General features: G+C 31.3%; 1 protein-coding gene across 1 annotated transcript in view; it reads right to left on the minus strand.

The window, feature by feature from the left end:
* Positions 1 to 1,022: 1,022 nt before the first annotated feature.
* LOC124957678 (neurobeachin-like) overlaps positions 1,023 to 15,270 on the minus strand; it is a 96,239-nt gene continuing 81,991 nt past the window's right edge. The window contains exon 2 of the mRNA XM_047514832.1: positions 1,023 to 1,383. Coding sequence (XP_047370788.1) covers positions 1,273 to 1,383 — 111 coding nt within the window. The 3' untranslated portion in view covers positions 1,023 to 1,272. The remainder of the gene's footprint in view (positions 1,384 to 15,270) is intronic.

Consider the following 15,270-nt stretch of genomic DNA (forward strand, 5'->3'; position numbering starts at 1 on the left):
TTTGGAAAATTCTCGTTTATCGCACTGAAACTCTAATGCTTATTATTTACTTAACTCAATCCATCGTGTTCCTTCAAAAACATTAATTATTATTTTGTATAAATTCATTAATAATCCTTTAGGACTATATACCATCCCCTCATTATTCTTATCGTACTCATAGTTCGCGCAAGTTGCTCAACTCTATAGAGACGACGGTCAGTCTCTCCTTTCAAACGTTACCTTTTCTATGGTTGCTTTGACTACGAGATACATGGTATGTAACAAACCTGATAGCATTGCGTTGTTCCCTCAAAGAATATACTTTTCGAGGTCGTTTAATGGTGATATCAATTTTACGAGGAAAAATATACTTTTTCCTTTTTACGATTGTAATCTTTGGATCCTACAAAAGAAAGTTATATTTTTCTATTTTATTGTTAACGAAGAAAGAAGGAAAAATTGAGAGAATGAGATAGAGAAAAAGAAAGAGAGAAAGAGAGAAAGAGAGAGAGAGAGAGAATGAAATAAGAAAATTATATTGCTGACGTAAAATCCATAATTATCGTAATAAAATTTTGTAGATATGTACGTAGGAAATTCCTATGATATTCCTTATCTACAAACTATTCAAGTGACATAAGCCACAGAGACATACTATGAGCGACGTTCTACCGAGTGATATTTCGATAGAAACAAGGAATTCAACATCCGGTATTCAGCTATCACGTTAGGCGTCGCATCGGTGCCACCAATGAGAGAACTCCTTTGGACTTGAGACGCGTGATATCCTGATTACCGACGTTGCGTCGAGCGTGAGAATGTCTAGGGTTGAAATAGTTTGGCATCTTGAGAAATTAGTACGCGGTAACCAATATATCTCTCCATCTAATATGATAATTCGATAGAAATAAAAATCAATTATTTATAATATCTCACGGATTAATCGACAAAGGAGAAATAAAAAAAAGTTTCACCATAATGAAAATTGTATTTAAAAGAAACTAAAGAGGTTTGAAATTTTTGTAGTAATCGATTTTGCATTATTTTCTTTTTTTTTTTTTTTTTTTTTTTTTTTTTTTTTTTTTTTTTTATATTTTATTTTACATATTCCGATATTGCAAACTTAAAAAATATCATTCACGTTTTTACTCGACAATATCGCGAGGAAATGAATTGAAAAAATGTATTGTTAGAATTTCGTAATAACAAATAATTCGAGTTTTTTTTATTATATGAACGCCATTTTATTTCCATCATATTTTTCAGATTTAATAATTAATGGATGGAATCCTACGGTGGGAGGGCGCGAAGGATATATATGCCCTTTTTATTTTTCGTCCATTCGACTGGAATCGGTGGTAAAATCGGATTTTTAAAAAACCAAACGCCGATATTATTGACCTGGAAATGATTTACACAAGATTTTATTATTTTTTTAATGATATTAATTGATACCTCTAAAAAGAAAAAAGAAAAAAAGGTTTCATATTTATTCGAAGTCTTGTTATAAATAAATAAATCCGAGCTAATTTTTTCAATTTCAAATCTCTCTTATTCCCTTGATTCTTTTTTTTCAATCCTTATTTTAAATATAGGATGAAATATTCGTAATCTTGAAAAGTAATTTTCTAAAAGTCACTCTTGAAAAAGTAATTCTAAAAAAGTTCACTCTTGAAAATAGAATTTACATAGAGACAATGTTCGAAGTATTATATTATAACTTTCGAATCATAATTCGGAATCAATTAATCCATTTTCGAATTGATTCTTCTTTTTCAAATCCTTGGAAACAACTTAAACAAGACTATTTATAAATATTATTAATTTTTTATTTTTAAACTTTATTTTATTTCAAACTCTTAAAAAAAAAAAAAAAGTGAAAAGAACTGATTTATTAATTCTTCCAAAATCTCTCAATAGTTCGAAAAAGATTTCGTTATAATATTTTGTTTTGTTTTACGATAAAAGATCAATACTTTTCTGTTTTAACGATAATATTTTCTTGCGACACTGTGTCAAACTTAAAAAAAAAAAAAAAGAAAAAAAAGAAAAAAAAAGAAAACAAAAAGAAAAACAGAACAAATATAAAAAAAAAAAAAAAAAAGAAAAATGCAAAACTGTAAATGGAATACGACATCGAAACGATTATTATTGCACAATGATGCAAACTGATTTTGAGAACTGACAATAAAAGTCGATGTCATTATCGACAGCTAGTTACGTCGATGTCGACTATAATCGATACTCTATAATATACAGAGTAGTACTCGTACAGATTTCCGAGGTTGTCAAAGATTGATGTTAGGAATGAAAAAAGTTTTAAAGAAGAAAATATACAAATTTGTCAAAGATATCAACTATAAACTTGAAAAATCATAGGAAAAGTACGAACGTCACGATGCCTGTTGATCTCGAACGTAAATAATATAAGTAAGTATTTAGTTGTCAAGCAAGAATTTATAAGAAAATACTTTCACTACGTTCGGGACGTTAGAACAAGAAGTAGTTTTCGCACTCTAGTTCATGTGCAAAACGTAAATCGCAAAAGAGTTGGTTCAGCCAACTTTCTTTAGCCATTGTCCCGAGCCCTCTAGTACTCGACATCGGTCGGGTTCCTTTGTTCCCAGTAATTAACAAACTTCCTTCAACGTTCGGAAATATGCTCGCTAATGTAGAGAAAGGTCCCACTTACTCTCTTCTCGCCCTCTCCCTCTTTCTCCATCTGCCTAATATTATTAATATCTTTCCTCTATTTTGAATAACGCAAAAAATTTACATCGAAAATTACGATCTTATGATTGATCGTCTACCTCGTGTTACGTTCGAATACTAAACTATATAATAATGATAAGATGATTAATTAAACATCTTCAATCGTTCATTTCACTTTTTCTTATTTATTTCATAAGATTATTATTAAAAGATTCAAATTCTTTGATAATGTTAATCGATGAACCAAAGGTGAAATATAAAAAAATGATCGAGTGCCTCTTATCGAGAGACTTAAAACTCGAATAGAAGAGAGAAAAAACGAATAGATATAATACAAAGAAATCCATTTCTCATGATATCTTCCTTACTGTTTCTCAGCCAAGAAATTTAAAAGAAAGTTCAGACGAAGGGGTTTGTTGAGGGACAGTTGTCTCCGATGATTGAGTCGTCTCTCTATCTCGAAACGTCACTATTCCAGTTATAAATTTCATATTCTCTTCAATCATACTCGGAGCTAACTGATCGATTGGTTTTGATTGTAAGAGTAAATTAATAATAGAAGAATGAAAGAGAGAATGAACCTTATAAAGAATTAAACAAGAAATTCTTCTGCTTTATTTTTTTTTTTTTTCATTTTCTTATTGAAAGGAAAAAAAAAATTAACATGACGAACTAGATCATTTTCTTTTTGAAAAAATTTCATTGCTTTTTTTTATTTATTTATTTATTCTTCTTTTCTTTTTTTTTTTTTTTAATTTGATCCTCCTCCTCCTTCTTCTCCGTAATATTACGCGTATATTCAATTTTGTATCAACAATGACGTGGCCATTAGCGCATGTAACAACTATATTCAAATATACCGCCCATTGAAACCGATGAGTATTATCCCCCGAAAACAGACTGATTGAAATACCTGAAATGAAATGTTCGAGCGTATAAAAGCTCGCTACGTTTCATGCATTTCGAGAATTCACGTTAATAACAGCGATGACGGGGTTAGAGTAAAAGCATGGGTAACGATTTTGAAATGCTGATGTTTCGTCGATATTCAAATCCTTTTGTCCTCCTACAATAACTCGATAATTTTTTTTGTTTTGTTTTCTTTTTTTTTTTTTTTTTTTCTTTTTGCTTACAAAATTTATACGTCGAAAAATTATTAAATTTACAAATATTCTCCGTGAAAATATATTCTCATTACGAAAGAAACGTGTCGCCGATCGATCGTAATTGGAAATCGATTGTAATTGCGTTACGTCGTGTGCCAAAAAAATAATTCATGTTTACTCGGAAACCCATGTCCTAGTAGTTATCATACTACTAAATTTAAAAAAGAATGGCACTTGTAAAATGACTTGTTGAAGCACGATCGATCATACTACACATATTCGTTTTGATTATATAAACTACGTTTTGTTTACGAAATAGATTTATAACGACAAAATTTATTTCTTTGAAAAGTCAAACTCGTTATAAGATGATTAATCGTATAACACGACGATTACAATAACTAATATTAATAAATACATATTTGTATATAAGTATATAATATATGTATTTACAAGTAAGTTAACTGAGTATTCTGTAATACGTTATACGATAGCAAATGTTCCGATATTGAGTAGAATATATCGAGTGTGATGTGATTTCAAAGGATTGCTATCCAGTGCGTTATTGTATATTGTGACGAGTTATAAATCGATTCATGCATATCGAGTGATACATCGAATGATGGATATCGAACGACCTATGCACAATTCCCAAACTAAAAAAAAGAAAAAGATAGAAAGCTCGTTTTGTTAGTTAGAAAAGTTTATTTCGATTTGGTAACCTCGAGGATGTTTTGATCGAAAACTTTTTAAAAATATTTCCACAGATTTATTTCGAAAATAAAAAATAACAATAAATAAATATTCTCTTCCGTTAATAGTCAAAATAAAAAAAAAAATAATAATAATAATAAATTCGAATAATTTTGTTAAGAAATACGAATGTAAAAGTATTTATATAAATTTTCTTTAAAAGCATTTTGATATACAAAGGCTAGAACAAATATATATATATATATATATATATATATATATGTACACATACATATATATATACATACACGCACACACACACACAAAATAGATACATAATCTTAATAATAATTTATAATTTTGCAGATAAGTTCGAATAATGGAACAATATCAATACGTTGAACGAGCTCCGTTGTAATAATTAACGATTCAATAGGTATACGTAAATATTGACACTAAAGCTGAACAACGACTGGTATCGGTAGCAAAATTGATTAGATTAATTTCGTTGATAGCGTTTGAGTTCGATTAACAATTATTTCATTCGAGTCTGATATAATTCTCCAGGCAAGATAAAAATTAGAAATACGATTCGATGATTACATTTTATTAATCAAAAACGAATACTTCGTATTTAACAACAAAAAAAAAAAAAAAAGAGAGAAGAAAATAAGACAAAGCCAAAGTAACAAAATTTGTCAAGTGAGAAAAAGGAATACGATTAAATGAATTAAGAAAATTATGATTAAATCAGAATATAATACATAAAATTTCTCGAAAACATCTGAATAAGTATTGAAAAAGATTTAAATGTACCGTTCATATTTCGTAAAAATCTTTTCGCTGAGGGTAAGTTCAATGCATTAAATATGACATGTAAAAAAACCAAAGTGCAAGCTATACATTTTCCTTTCGCCTCGAAACTACCCGAAGGAATAATGAAATTCTCCTCACGTTAATGGCCAGGTGGTTATTCGATTTCTCTTAGAAAAGGATCCAAGTAATTCTATTCCCTTATCGCGTACGTATGGACGACTTTGTCGAAGGACGTCAGATAAATCGATATGAACTAAGAAAACGAGAATGAATTCATATCGAATAAAATTTTACGAATTAAAAAAAATAATGTAAAATAAAATAAAATAATAAAAAAAAAAAAAAGAAAAATACATAAATAAATAAAAAGAAATAAGAAATGATTATCATTCTTATTACAAAAGTACTCTCTTTCTCTCTCTCTCTATATATATATAATATTAAAAAAGAACTTTCATCAAATAATTCGAAAAGTAACTCCATTTTGATAATACGTATCATAACCATCCATGAAGCTAGATAAATTTAGTTGAGAGGGGGAATGGTGGGTGTGATAAGGGGTGGTGGAAGAGTATTATTCACTCGTTTGTAGTCTATCACTAGTTGAGTAACGATAATCCCATTAACACGAGCTTGCTTCGAAACTTTCTAAACGCAATCTCCATTTGGGCAAGCAGAGAAGATGGTTCATAAAGACTTCTCTCTTTATCATTAATGAGAATCGCCTTGTCATAAATACGTAACATGTTCCCGTACCCATATGCCCAGCCGCGATAATCTTATAAATGTTTTCTAAAAATGCAAGCGGGAAATGTTTAAAACCATGAAATATATTTCGTCGTCGAACGAAATATTTATGAACAAAACGAATATAAATATATTCGATTATAAATCACGTCATCGCGATCGTGTTATATGAATAATAAAATAAAATTAAAAAACAAAAAAAAACAAAAAAAAAACAAAAAAAAAAGAAGAGAAAGAAGAAAAAAATAATAACAATAACAATAATAATTATCTAAGATTCTGTCTATAAGTAATGAACGTTTAATGGTTTATTTTTTGAGTTAACTTCGATTTGGCGTTTCTGATGCGGTGATCCACCTATTAAAGATATATCTAAACTTTTTCAATTAAATGCTTGTCCGTAAGTTTTAAATGAGTTAGTAGTATGGCTGCCGTGTTGGTTAGTCGGTGTGTGTTTTATTCGGTTACATGCACACGGGTGTTGTACAGAGAAGAGTTAAAAAGGAAAAGAAGGATAAAAACTATGTGCCAAGTAAAAAGGCGTTCCTTGGAAAAGTCTTTAGAAAACGCGACGAACTTTCGAAGAGACAAAGAAGTTATTGCATTTCTTCGAAAGAAATATCCGGAAATGTCAAGAAGCCAATCGGGATACTTTTTATTACAGACCTGTGCTATCAAACACGTGCTTTCTTACATCTATTTATAATAAATTTAACAAAGTTATTTCCTCTACGATTACGGTGTTGCATTTTAAAATTGTATATCTTATAATGTTATCATAATTGAAATATTAAAATCTTAAATTAGAATTCATGGTTGAATAATAAAGTTTAAATTCATTTGTGTGTGATAAAAGAAACAAAAATTAAACACACACATTTCTATTTTTATCTTACTACACTGATGAGACAAAAAGAGAGAGAGAGAGAGAGAGAGAGAGAGAGAGAGAGAGAGAGAGAGAGAAAGATGTGCATCGAAAGATTCACATCTTCAGACTTCACAGATTCACACATTCAGCTCGGAATTGTTCACTGACATATTTTCGATATTACGAGAGAGAGAGAGAGAGAGAGAACAACCGATAAATCGATATTAAAATCTTCTTTTAGATAGATCGACGATATCACGGCTAACGAGCAATCAAATTTGAAATATGTAACATCTTTTTGACAAGTCAATGTCGTAGTTATCGACAGAAATGTAGACAAAAGAGAGGGAACACTTTTGCAACGTTGAAAATGAATTAATGAGAAACCATGACATTACGAAACACGTTTTCTTTTCTATTATTTCCCTTCTCTCTCTCTCCCTCCCACCCTCTCTCTCACTCTCTCTCTTTCTATCTTTCTTTTTCTCCATCATTATATAACATTTTGAAAGAGATGTCTCTCTTACTTTTCAGAACGGCAATATAACGCTTTAATAGATTCTCATCTATTCATTTAATCGTTTACAACAATTGGTCGAACGGATGAAATTATTTATTGGAAAAACTTTAAAATCGTATTGAAATTTTAAATGAATTTATGCGTTTGTAAATAACCAACAATGTATCTTGCATTCTATAAATTATTATTTCATACGAATATTAAAATAATTAAATATATACCAATCCGGAATTATTAATTAATGCTTACGGTGACAACACGTTGATAAATTTAATTGATCAATCAATATTCATTCTTTTCCTTATGGCAATTTCACATAAATACAATCACCAAAACATGTAAATCGAATATACTAATTTCAATCTCATACCTAAATAATAATAATGAAATAAAAAACAAAAAGGAGGAAAAAAAATAATTCGACATACTTCTTTTTTTAAATAATCATATCGACAAGACGATGATAATATAAGAAACTAAAATGTATCTATGGGAAAGAGAGCATGCAAACATAGTGGTAACCATTGACACTAGAGAACCAGCTACTGCTTCGATTGCTATGTTTAGGATATACTGACACTATTGACCTTTAGACAAGCCTACGTGTATAAATCAAAGCGTGTACAAGTCTCTCTCTCTCTCTCTCTCACTCCTCTCTCTCTCTATCTTTCTACCTCACCTCTCTCTCTTTAACTCCGTTGCCTTACTGAACTATCGAGTCAAACGTGACACGAATCCTATGCATGGCTACAACCATTGTCGGCTCGCTTATCTTGATTATTCTAACGTAAAGGGCACGTAGGAATGATAAAATATTTGTGACGTTCTAGGAAACTATGAGATATATCAGGGAAACGATATGCCATTAATATTTCAATGAATAAAATATTTTTGAAACGATTAAGTAAACGTCAACATATTTTTATTAATTACACATTTAATTCAAACACCTTTATATTATACCTGATTCTATTGAAAAGGAAAAGAGGAGACGGGAAAAGAAAAGGGATGTGTAATTGACAGTTTGTTATAATTATTTCAATATTGAAACGCTAGTATTCAGTTAGCTTTTAATAATAATAATTAATTAGAAAAGAAACCTGGTTTACTTTGCGTGGTTGATTTAGAAAAAAAAAAAAAAAAGGAAAAAGAAAGATTAAATAAGACCAAAATAGAGCTTTCTATTCGTTAGTCAGGGTATACATACATATATACATATACATATATATATATATATATATATATATATATATATACATACATACATACACACAGATACACACACAAGAGTTCGTCCGACATTCCTCTTTATGCCAAGAAAGAGAGAGAGAGAGAGAGAGAGAGAGAGAGAGAGAGAGAGAGAGAGAGAGAGAGAGAGAGAGAGAGAGAGAAAGATAGGGAGAAAAGGGTCTACGCGTTTGAGGGTTAATCTTCTCGGCACATATTGCGTTGAAGGCTTGTGCCCACGCGTTATATTGAATAGGAGAAAAAGAGAAAGAAAGAGAGAGATAGAAAGAGAGAGAGAGAAAAAGAGAGAGAGAGAGAGATAGAGAATTCATGTGCGAGCTTAAAGTGTCGCGTCGCAACACCTTCGCATTTCCATTTGTGGCGAACCAAAGAACTGCCGAGAGGCATGTCGTACCTTTCGAAAACCGGGTCAAGCGTTTCAGATGGAGTATGAAAACTCCGGCGCGAGTCCCTCCGTCCTGCTCGACAAGAGGAACGAGAGAGCTCGCTTTACGCGAATGAGAGATACGAACACGCTTGCTTTCCTACTTTCCCTTTGCAACAAGGACAATGCGTGTCTCGACTCGGAAGAAAATCTTATCACGAATCTCTCTCTCTCTCTCTCTCTCTCTCTCTCTCTCTCTCTCTCTCTCTCTCTCTCTCTCTCTCTCTCTCTCTGTATCTATTTTTTCCTCTCTTTCGTTTGTCACGTATATCGACCACGAACCTTTCGACCTTCTCAAACTCATTTTTCATTTTTCATTTTTATCTTATAATTTTATTACTAAAATTATGTTGTCTTGTTAATACGTATGTATATATATATATATATATATATATATATATATATATATATATGTATGTATGTACAGTGTTTTATAAAAAAAAAATAAAAAAAAAATATTTCATGAAATTACAAAAGTACGACAAATCTGTTTGCAAAAAAAAGGAAAGAAAAATAACATGATCGTTTAATTTCTTTTTTTTCATGTCGCTTTTTAAATCACTGTAAATCATACTCGCTCTCTCTCTCTCTCTCTCTCTCTCTCTCTGTCTCTTTCTTTCTCTTCCTTTCGTTTTCTCCTAAGTAGTACGAGTCGGTGATAAACCAGACTGAAATGGCGCCGGAGGAGATAAAGTCGATTTGTATGTTGCCATGAGATCGTTTTATCGAATCATCGAGAACGAGCAGAAGGTCGGCAGGAAAGGAAAGCTGAATAAGGAAAAGAGGAGAAAGAACGAAGAAAGAGAGAGATAAGAGAGAGATAGAGCGAGAGAGAGATAGAGAGATTAAATACGTAGGAAGTTGAGATGGTGGGTAACGCGTGGTCAGATCAAAGGAGCCGCAAGCGACCTCGATTTTACCTTTCGGGGTCTTTTTCTGCGATCCAGAGCATCCAACACCGAGAACATCTACCTCTGTCTCCAACAGTTTTACACCCTTTCCTTTTGCTATCCAATATCCGTAGAGAATACATACATATAATAAATACATACATACATACGATATATACATAAATATATAAAAAATACATAAACACGCCCATGCGAACATACACATATACACATACGTATACACGCACACAATAATTTTTGTCTATCTACCTACCAGTTCTATTTTTCCATTCGTTCAAAATCGTTCTTTCTCACTTTAACATAAAACGACGCCAAGAAACTAAATCGAAAAACGACGAGGTGAAAGATACGAAAAAGAAGAGAGTGAGGACAACAAAATATCGGATTTTCGACTTTAAAGAGAAAACATTTGTAAAGGAAGACACGGAAGGAGACGAGGGATGAGTTCTCGTTTTATAAATACATAAACAAACACAAGTAGATACAAACGACTACTTTTTCTCATTCTCTCTCTTCCTCCTCCCCTCTCCCTCTATCTTGTTTTCTCAAGGATAGCACGCAAGTCTATGTGATCTTAAGATAGGATCGCGAATGGAATCAGATCTAAAAAAAAGTTAGAAAGTATTTTTTTTATTTTTTCATAAGGGTTCTATTTCATTTCATTTCATTTCATTTCATTTCATTTCATTTCATTTCATTTCATTTCATTTCATTTCATTTTTTGGCTTTTTTCTTTTTTTTTGTTTTTGTTTTTGTTCTCTCAAATTTTCCTCGTTTCTCCTAATTTTATATCGTTCTCTGAGGATCGGTTCCTTCTTGAAAATATAGTTTTAGATAATATCGCGTGGTCATCGCGAAACGTCGAACTTGATTGATTTGTCGATAAAAAGCAAGAGAGTAATTAATCGATGATATTGGATATCCAATGATTCCGATATATTAAAAATATCTTTGATAATATCGGTAGAAGTTAAAAAGAGAAAAAAAGCAAGAAGGGGAAAAAAAATGAAGGACAGAATAGTAACATTCCGCTTTGGTATAGTAAAAACAAGGTAAAAGAAAAATGCGAGATCAAATTTTCTTTTTTAATCAAAATACTCTCGCCAGTACTGCGTAACGCCAACGTATAACCCCGTACAAAAGCGAGCAATGCATCCATCAACCTATTTTTCATCGTTCCCTACCCGTTTGGAAAATACCTCGATGACAAGAAAATCTGACACAGGAAAAGGTCGCGAAAAATTTGGGGCGTTCGATTTTTGCAATAAAAATGAATTCCATATGACCCTATATGATCGTTTGAACCTTGTATTAACCGATAAATTTCATATATTAATAATGTCATACATAGTAGCTTTCCAATCAACGCGCTTGCGCACGCGAATCTTTCCTTCTTTTCAATCGATACAAATTTGTTGTCGTATGCATTTTAATATTGTAATATTTGATAATATTGAAAGAGATGAGAAACAAATTAAAGAAAAGGTAAGAAAAGAAAAGAAAAATAAAACAAAGAATGAAAGAAAAAAGAAAAAACACACGCACACAAATAGTGATTTTTTAAGCGTATAAATTAGCGAGCCTAATTTTTCGTTCACTTTCGTTTCATATATATATATATATATATAAACGTCATTAAAACAACGAGGAAAGCCACCTTATGAGATAAATTTCAAATTTATGTGAGCCCATTCGAATCAACTATTTCTTCCCCCTTTCTTTTTTTCGTCGCTCTTTCATTCTCTCTATCTTTTTCTCCCGCTCTCTTACTTCTTTTTTTTTTTTTTTAAGTCGGCCACGGGACCAAAGCGAGACGTTTATCTAAGCGCGAGAAAGAAATGTATAAAAACAGGCTGTCATGAGAGACGAAGAGGACCGCCGAGAGAAAGAGAGAGAAATTTTATCAAGAAGGGTGTTACGTCAACGCCCCCAACGAACGTCTATCATCATTCTTATGTAACGTTCTACGAAAATCTCGAACGACGACGTACCCACGACGATGTTACCGACGAAATTTTCGTCCCAGGAGCAGTGCGAAATATTCGTAGGACGTACCTTGGAAGAAGCTACGCCATATAAATTTCAATAAAGGAGTAAGGGCATGGATTGGTTACTTTACTATATTTTTGAGTAACGCGAGTTAAGTAGTACGAGTCAATGTATAATGCGCCTATAAAGAATCTCTTTAACGATAAAGTATTATATATACGATGTGCTTATGACAAACTAACAGTTTTCACGAAGTGAAAATTCTCTATTCAAAAAATAATTTCTTAATAAAGTCAATTCAAATAATACTTATCTTGGAACTAAAACATATCTGTATATATGTAAAAAAAAAAAAAACATCTAAACAATCTAAAATATATATGTATATATATATATATACATATATTTAAATATTCACGTACGAGAAAATTGAACAAAAGAAAAAATGGAAATACTTGATTTATAGACACGATTTTTAAACGTTTAGATGTTTTTTTTTTTATTTTTAACCATCACTTATAAATTCAACAAAATAAAATAGGAGGAAGTAAAACTCTCTGAAAAAGATAGAGAGAGAGAGAGAGAGAGAGAGAGAGAGAGAGAGAGAGAAAGAGAGAAAGATTTGTACAATAAATTGATTTATTTACGTATTACCAATCCTTTTAAAACTTAACGAAACGAAACGAAAAAAAAAGCAAAAGCAAAAAAAAAAAAAAGAAAAGAAAAAAGGAGGGAGAAAAAAGGAAAAAGAAAAAGAACGTTTAACGAACGTATATATCGTGGATTTAATTGATGTAGCTTTTAAATTTAAGTACGTGCAACCTTCTAATGTCGCCCGAGAAGCGCAGTCCCGTCGATACCACTGCATTCTGTTACAGAAATATTACAAACACGTTTTCACGTATGTCGGTACGTATATGTATGTATTCATGTACATATGTATGTATGTATGTATGTATGTATGTAAGTATGTACATGTCTACTAACATGTAAGAGTTCGAGCATTGCAGTGAGAAGAACGTCGTCGAATGGTGACGAGCACAGAATCCATTAAAACGAAGTAACGTCGTAGAGACGAAACCGGACGCAAGAGCAAATCCTCGTCTACGTCGTAGCACGGACGTGACTGGGAATAATGAGTTCAACTATCCTCGGTCTCTTCGACTCCACAGTAGATACTATCGTTCAATCGCGATGGAAAGAAAGAAAAGAAGAAAGTAGATCATCCATCTTGCCAATGGTATAGTGTCGCTCTATTATACGATCAGAAATGTATGACACGTATGTTCGAATAATAACTTTATGTATAAATATATATTTATATATATATTTGTATTATATACTTTTATATTTATTTATATACTTATATACATATATATAAATATATATATAAATATATAATTATATATATATTTGTATTATATACTTTTATATTTATTTATATACTTATATACATATATATATATATATTTGTTAAATAAAAAGAAACAAAATAAATCTAATGATATTTAAATATATATATATATATATATATATATATATATATATATATATATATATATATATGTGTGTGTAAATCTATATATATTTTTTTAAATTATATAAATATTGTATATTCATTTTATTGTGCAATATGAAAACTGTGATTTAGAAAAGTATATCTAAATATATCGATTTAAAAAACTATTTAAATATATTAAAAAAAAAAAAAAAAAAAAAAAAAAAAAAAAAAAAAAAAAAAAAAAAATAGATAGACAGAGAGAAGAAAATTCTACGAGTCGTGTACAGCGAGTTACACGACGAGCGTCGATACGAATTTGAATGGAAACTAATCGTGAAAGGAAAATATAGACACAACTGTGCTCTCGATAACCAACAACGTCTGCCGAGCTCGTTGTCCAAGCCACCCTACCTCTCTTCTACCCTCTCTGCCTATCTCTCTTTCTCCTACCTTCTCTGCCTATATCTCTTTCTCATTCTCTCGTTTCATTTGAATTCCACGCTTTTCCGCGTGGAACGAAGTATAGTGGGAAAAAAGCATGGCATCCATGTACATACATACCGATACTAGGACATGTGCCGCGCGTTTAACGTTACGCATAACTCCGTAGAAAAATATTGACCGATACCGCGTACGTACATACATACCTGCGTTTGGAATTCAACCGTATAAATGTGTACAATGAAAGATCTTGAAAGCAAGAATAACGAAGACATTATTGTCAAACAAATTACACGTCATGCGTAGCTCTGAAATAGAAAGGAAGAGAGAGAGAGAGAGAGAGAGAGAGAGAGAGAGAGAGAGAGAGAGAGAGAGAGAGAAATATATCATATGAATGTATCAATATTTTTTTTTTAGATTTCTTTTGCCACGTATTGAATATCAAAATACGTAAACATATTCGAACGTATATTTTCCTTCGATTTTATTTATCGCGTGATGTAATGTTTCTATAAGAAAACATTTTTTTCTGATCTCGCTCTTTTCGCGAAGGAAAAAGAAAAAGCATTCAAATATGAAACAACGTAAAGTATCGTAAAATACATAATTTTAAGATTTTACATGATATTATTATATCTTTTTTATTTAGTTACATCCGTTTCATCATCGACTTCGAATCAAACACAATACACTTCTCAGATATACACGTAAACATCTCGTTATGAGCATGATAATCTACATAGATCCCTTTTCGTTCGATTTTCTCTTCGAATTTAATAAAGCTCTATCATACTGAGTAACTCTGGATAACGTCTCCGTTCTTCAGTATTGGGCATAAATTGTATATCTCACACGGTATCATAACACGAAAATCGATTTTGATGTTCGACTAAATTTCTCTATCGCAACCAAACCCTAGATTTCTCGAAACAAGCTTTTCCACTCACGCAATTAGATTCCTCGCAAATATGTATCTACGTAGAGAACAAATGGACAGGATGAAAGTTTCGTGGTAAACCGAACGAGGAAATCTCGAATTTCCTCGAATGTTAAATAAAGCTCACGCTTATATTTCAATATGCACCATTTCTCCTATAAAAAAAAAAAAAAATGCGATATAAATGATCATAATGTCGCACGGATAATTTAATTTCGTCGTCGATTTAATCGAATTATCCGGCACAGCTAGAAGGAAATATCGAACGATTTCTGAAAATCGAAGCTAAATCGAGATTAAAAAGGAACGTTTAAACTATCGATCCCTCGATGTCCCTCGATAATTCGACTTTACGTCTTATAAATATTGATGATG

The sequence above is a fragment of the Vespa velutina genome, chromosome 2, assembly GCF_912470025.1.
Source record: "Vespa velutina chromosome 2, iVesVel2.1, whole genome shotgun sequence".
Classification (NCBI taxonomy): domain Eukaryota; kingdom Metazoa; phylum Arthropoda; class Insecta; order Hymenoptera; family Vespidae; genus Vespa; species Vespa velutina.